The following is a 6,187-nucleotide window of genomic DNA, read 5'->3' on the forward strand; positions in this document are numbered from 1 at the left end:
GATAACGAATGCTCCAAATTGGAGTCCACTGATTGCCCAGACCAGGTTCAACCTCAGACTATAGAAGATACTGAAAGAATGACGAGACCTAACAGTTCTTCAGATCGGGTCGTCACTGGGAGTTCTGTGTCTTTCGAACAACAGTGCTCTGATTCTCATGTTTCACATCCTCCATACAGTGAAACTCTGCAGTCACCTACCCAACTAGCTGATACTAGTTTTGGGGCTCATGCGCCATCACAAATATTGCTGGATAGTTTGTTAGAGGAGGCCGACAGTGAGGACCTCTCACATTCACCTGTAAATGATGTGGATAACCACTGCTCCCAATTGGAGTCTGCTGAATGCCCTGAGCAGCTTCAACCTCAGATTGGTCCTTTGGGCGATGCTTGTAAAACAAGCCTCTCTCCTTATGAAATACAAAGTAATGACACACATTCCAATGGTTGTGCTGTTGTAAATGTCTCTGTATCTGAAGAAAATCACTTATCTCAGGAGCAACATTTGTTGGCCAGAACATCTTTAGAATTCAAGGAGACCGATGTGGAGACTCCCTTTGGCCCTGCTTCCCCGGTCACACAAAATGAGACGCTCAATGGGAAGGCAGCATATGATGCGGTCAACTGCCATTCAGGAAAGTTGGATGATGTTCAGTTAAAATTTTCAGCTTTGACCAAAGCATGCAACATTTCTGTCAGCAACAAAGAAGACGAGTCTGTAGTGCCAGAAGTTATGAGCAGTGCTTCAGCTAGGAGAACCAGCGAAATGCACTCAACTGAAAGGAACAGTATGACTTCGGCCGAAGATCTGCAAAAAAATGGTACCATGCTTGCTATTTGTTGAATATATATTGGCTAGTTTTTTTGGTAGCAAAAGTTATTGTGCCATGTCCTTACATTGTTTCTTATCTTGCAGGAACAGAACAAAAGACCTCTCTTCTTGAGAATGCTGTTAAAGAAAATGGTAATTCATGTACAGCAGAAAACGATAAACAGAAATTTTCACAACCTTCTGTTCAGTACTTCTTACATAGTGCAGTATCACATGAGAAAATCAATCCGCTCAAGTCAGACAGAAGCAGTGTTGCTTGTGACCAGAAGAGATCTGTTCAAGATGGAGTTAAAGTAAATGATAGTTTGTCATCTAAAAGGAGAAGAATAAGGCACCGATCAGACTTTGACCTTTCCAGGACACCTTGCACAAATTCAGTGTCTCTGAACCACCAAGTTGACATTGCTGGTCCTATGTTAACTGCGACAAATTTCTCGGAGAAATCCCATCCTTCGAGTCCTTACTTCTCAAGGAGTTCAGGATCCTGCAAGAGCATGTCTCTGGTGTCAGAGGGGGGAAATGCTGCAAGTGACGTTTATGGAAATGGGAATTCTTCATGGGGAAGAAGAAATGCAACTAGCCTATTAAATGTTGTCCTTGATAACTCTCCTACTGCAAGCACCAGCAGGAGTGCATTGGAGGGAAGGATCTTCAAAACTTCTCAAGAACAGAAACAAAATAAGTTGGAAGTTGAGTTTCTGACAACGACTGCTGCTTTGCCTTATTGCTCTGGCATCCTATCTCATAACGAGGAAAGCTGCACACAACAGGTATGTGCTCAGCAAGTGTACCGGACTACCAGTTCCCTTTCCTCTCTGAATAATATAAAATGTTTATTTATTACGGAAGAACTGGTTATATTTTTTGCTTGCAAATTATGTCATGAAGTAGTAAACTAGTGGTAATGCTCACTTGCTCAGTCTGTCTGCATTATTGGTGGAGCCTTTTCTTTGGATGCTTTTGTCTGACAAATTTGAATCCAGTCACGTAGCTTCTCAATTTCTTGTTTTTATTATCTCTCTAAGGGATAGCTGATAGGAACATTCATGGGTATTTCATCACGATTTTGTACTGATGAACATAAAAGTTCCGTATATGGCCTGGCAAGTTTTTAACATCCATGTTGATTTGATGACCCTTATACAGTAGTACTGCACCCTTTAGTATTAGATTTGATTTTGTTGGCATTTATAATTGGTAGAGTTGGGTAATGTGCACTCTTCAGTCTATATTGCACTTGCTATTTTATGTGTGCTAGTAAGTCCTAGCGTATTTACTGTTGTTCATTTTGTTGGCAGGAAGGTACTTGCTTAGAAGGTCAAGACCTAAATGTCACTGCTGCAAGTGTGGCAGACCAGGAAACGGCTCTTGAGACGGACAACTTATCATCTCCTATTGCAATATTAAATCAAGAAAATTATTCTGGAACAGAACCATTTACTCAATTCCCGAGTTATGCTTTAGATCAACATGGTGAACAAGCATCTGCTCCGAATGCACTGTTTCATGGGAAATTATGTTATGGATCGAATGTTAAGCGTGGTAGGATATATAAAAGTTATGATCCAAAGGGACATTTGCTGCCTGGTGCTGCTATTTCAATGCCAGTATTCGAGAGATTTGATGTTCCTGGCCAATTTGACAGCCCAATTATCGGAAAAAGGTCATTTGAGTCCCTTCACGATTCTTGCCAATTAGGCACCATCAGCTCAGGTCCTCCAAACAAGTATAATACCAACACAGCGAGTAGTTTGCATCAGCTATTGACAACTATGTCACCAAGAAACAGTCGCGGCATTATGGACTCTTTCGGATATGGATCGGAACTTGATTCGTTTTTCATTTCTGATGACGTAGCCTCGTGCTCTTCAAATGCCAGCAGCAGACAAGAGATTAATGAAACTCCATTGACTCCATCAGTTGAAAAATATAGCCTCCAGAAAATTTCATTAAGACCTGGATCTGGTTCAGAACATATGGGTTCTATTCCTGAACTTAAAATCTTCCGAATTGATGAAGATAACAGCATTCTGGAAGAAGATGAATACCAAGACATGGCTCCTGGATCTGTGGATGTGAATTACTCATGCCAGCGGCCCTCTGAGAGAACAGCACTTCAGGATATTACTGGATTATGTCAAAACAATGGAAATTCTCCGTCTCTTTCGATGAGATGCATGGATAAAGGTAACAGCATAGGCTTTAGTGCAGAATCTGTCAGTAGTGAGCTCACTCATCATTCAAATATAAAAAATGATAGCATTAAGCGAAAATACAATCATCCTACTTCAGTTAAGAGAGAAGGGAAAGCATCCCGTTCTCTTCATGGCAGATTAGGTACGACAGAAATAATCAGTAGCACAAATGGAAGACACAGGAGTGAAGCAAATGTTGACAAACAAGGCATGGCAGAACTAAAGAGCAGAAATGGAAGACACAGGAGTGAAGCCAATGTTGATAGACAATCTAAGCCTAGCAACATTGTTGCCAATGTGACATCTTTTGTACCTCTGGTAAAACAAAAGTTGCAATCTACAACAGTGTGCGGTAAGAGTATCTGTTTAATTGCATTACTTATTTCGAACTATATGCTAAATCTACAAATGTTCGATGGTGCTCATAAATGGCTGCTACAACTGGGGTTGCTGTCTTGCAGTTAAAAAAGATGTCAAGGTGAAGGCACTTAAGGCAGCTGAAGCTGCAAAACGTCTTGAAGAGAAGAAACAAAAAGAGCAAGAAAAACGCAAAGCGGCTGCAAAAGCAGAGCGTGAAAGACTGAAGCAAGAGAAGGAATTAAAACAAAAACTTGAAGAGGAGCAAAAGAAGAAACGAGAACTTGATGCGGCCGCTAAGAAGCGGCAGAGGGAAGAAGGAGAAAAGCGGGAAACAATGAAAAAAAGAAAATGCATGGATGAAGCTCGAAAGCAACAGAAGCAGCCTATGGAAAAACAACGAGGCATGAAGGATGAGAAAGACGCTCGTCAAAAAGCTTCTGTGAGTATAAGCTATATATATCTTATGTCTACCTTCCCCCTCCGCAAACAGTACTCTGTTTAGAAAATATATGTTATTTTTGTAATTTGAGTGGCAAAACTCTCAGATGGATCATATGAAATTTGTAATAGTATTAGATATGCATAGGGCTTTCAAAGAAGGGGAGCCTTGGCGCAGTGGTAAAGCTGCTGCCTTGTGACCATGAGGTCATGGGTTCAAGTCCTGGAAACAGCCTCTTACAGAAATGTAGGGAAAGGCTGCGTACTATAGACCCAAGTGGTCGGACCCTTCCCTGGACCCTGCGCAAGCGGGAGCTACATGCACCAGGTTGCCCTTTTTTATAGGGCTTTCAAAATATATGGTTCCCAAGCGTCATCTGATATATTCTCGAACATAGGGGTATTTGTTTTTTAATATTTAAAATCATGGCAGGATAATATGGAGCCAAGGAAGAATTTGGTCGATGTAGGCAAAAACCAAGTTAAATCTGACGAGACTACTGAACATGCCCTTCGATACAAGGCCAATGAAAGTAAGGATGAGAAAGGTGTTGCAGTAGATGACAGGAATGCAAGTTTTGGATCTGATGCTAAGGAAAATATCCTGAACAGTCTTGAGGAGGTATGCCTTTTTATTTAACTTCATCATGCAGAATGTTGTCTTCTGTAAATCTGCACATGTTGATACTACTCATTCATCTTTGATATTGATCCATGACTGATATGTTACATGCTTGCAAATAATAACAGTATTACAAGTCAATATACTCGTATACAGATATAATAATGGAAGTCTTTTGAAATGATCACATGATAGTGGCTTCTACGCCATAATGCAGGCTCATCAGTTTGTTATTAACATGAATAAGAGAAAACTTTGGAAGACATGAGTAACAGTACCCTAATTTTTTTTCTCTCCATTTGAGGCTATAGTTCTTAGAAAGCGGCAAAATTGTTAGAATGTACAAACATCTGTAGCATCATTGCAGTTGGGATAAAGCAAAAATAGGTTGTCAATCTGAGGTGTTTTGATTTCTCGTTTGACTTTAGTATAAGTTTGTATGCTTTTCATTGATTTCACTCTAGTATCAGCAAGCACTCTAATTTTTGAATCCTCTGCTCTGATGTTAATGAAACTTTTGCCAGTCCTACACAATGACTCCGTATAAAGATTCTGATGATGAGGATGATGATGATTATGACGAACATGAACAAGAAGCAAGGCGCAGAAGGAAACTTGTTCCTTCTTGGGCTCGGTACGTGAACTGACTATGGAATTTTGCACATAAATTGACAGCAGGATTCTCTGTTTTAATACTGATAAGCACTTCGATGTGAACGACAAACTGAAAGTATCTTCTGCTGTGGTCCTTCAGTAAATGGCGTGCTACCGTTTGCTAACCTTTTCTTTTTCTGGATATAAAATTTTGGGGGTTTCCATTTCGCTTGGTATTGCATATTAACTCAAGCCTATTAATCACACTGTCTTCATGTTCAATTTGCAGAAAAGAAAACTTGGATAATATCTTACTATCCAATAAAACATTAGACGCTAGAGAAATTTTTGCACGGAAGCTGTCCTTCAACATACCTGAAGGTAATGTCCATTTCATTGTTGCTTTTTTGTCAACAAATCTACTCCTATAATTGCTAGTGCTGACCTTGTTGCCTCCTTCCTACCTGTTGCGTGCAGTCCTTTCGGCGGCCGTTCCGCAGCGCGGCTTAAGATAGCCTTCCATTCCATTTGATGAAGTAGTGGTAATATGTCAATGTAGTAGTTCTTCTGGCCTCCGTTTCGCCCTTGGCAGTCAGTGATGTGTATAAGCTGACCAGCAATCTCTTTTGTAACCTGTAAGCTAGGAATGATCTATGTAGGAGAACACTGCTGTACCACTTGACTACTTAGCTAGCATCGATCATTGCTTGGCAAAGTTATAGTTTGTTTATAACGGCTTCCGTCACATTATTTTTTGACGGGGATTGAGTATGATGTATCAGAGTGGCAACATTTGTATGTATTAATCAAGGTCTCATGAGTAGCAGGAAAGTGAGCTCTTTTGTCCGATGAGTACAGTTGGACTGTTTTGTAGTGGAAATTCCATTTCATTTGTGTAGTTGGTGTCAAGTGTAACAGAAAAGTGGGTATCAGCTGCAAGCGTAGTGAAGATGGAATTTGATACGGCTATAGAGAAATAATCAAGAACTAGTACAGTCAAGTCAAAGTGAAGGAATGGATGGGAGGGAGTACAATACATGCAGGGAAGACGCGGCCATGACAGAGAGCAGCCCTCGCAGCAGTGACAGAACGGTTCTGTCGCTGGTGCTGGGTTGTTGTGCTTTCTCTCATGATGGCTTCACCTAAT

The 6,187-nt window shown here is 40.6% G+C and overlaps 1 protein-coding gene across 1 annotated transcript in view; it reads left to right on the forward strand.

The window, feature by feature from the left end:
• LOC123112303 (uncharacterized) overlaps positions 1-5,889 on the forward strand; it is a gene marked incomplete in the record, with an annotated part of 9,889 nt that extends 4,000 nt beyond the window's left edge. The window contains 8 exon segments of the mRNA XM_044533252.1: positions 1-820; positions 916-1,601; positions 2,130-3,378; positions 3,488-3,825; positions 4,258-4,446; positions 4,971-5,080; positions 5,330-5,421; positions 5,518-5,889. Of these exon segments, the coding sequence (XP_044389187.1) occupies positions 1-820; positions 916-1,601; positions 2,130-3,378; positions 3,488-3,825; positions 4,258-4,446; positions 4,971-5,080; positions 5,330-5,421; positions 5,518-5,555 (3,522 nt within the window).
• Positions 5,890-6,187: the final 298 nt, after the last annotated feature.

The sequence above is a fragment of the Triticum aestivum genome, chromosome 5B (assembly GCF_018294505.1).
Source record: "Triticum aestivum cultivar Chinese Spring chromosome 5B, IWGSC CS RefSeq v2.1, whole genome shotgun sequence".
In the NCBI taxonomy this organism is placed as follows: Eukaryota; Viridiplantae; Streptophyta; class Magnoliopsida; order Poales; family Poaceae; genus Triticum; species Triticum aestivum.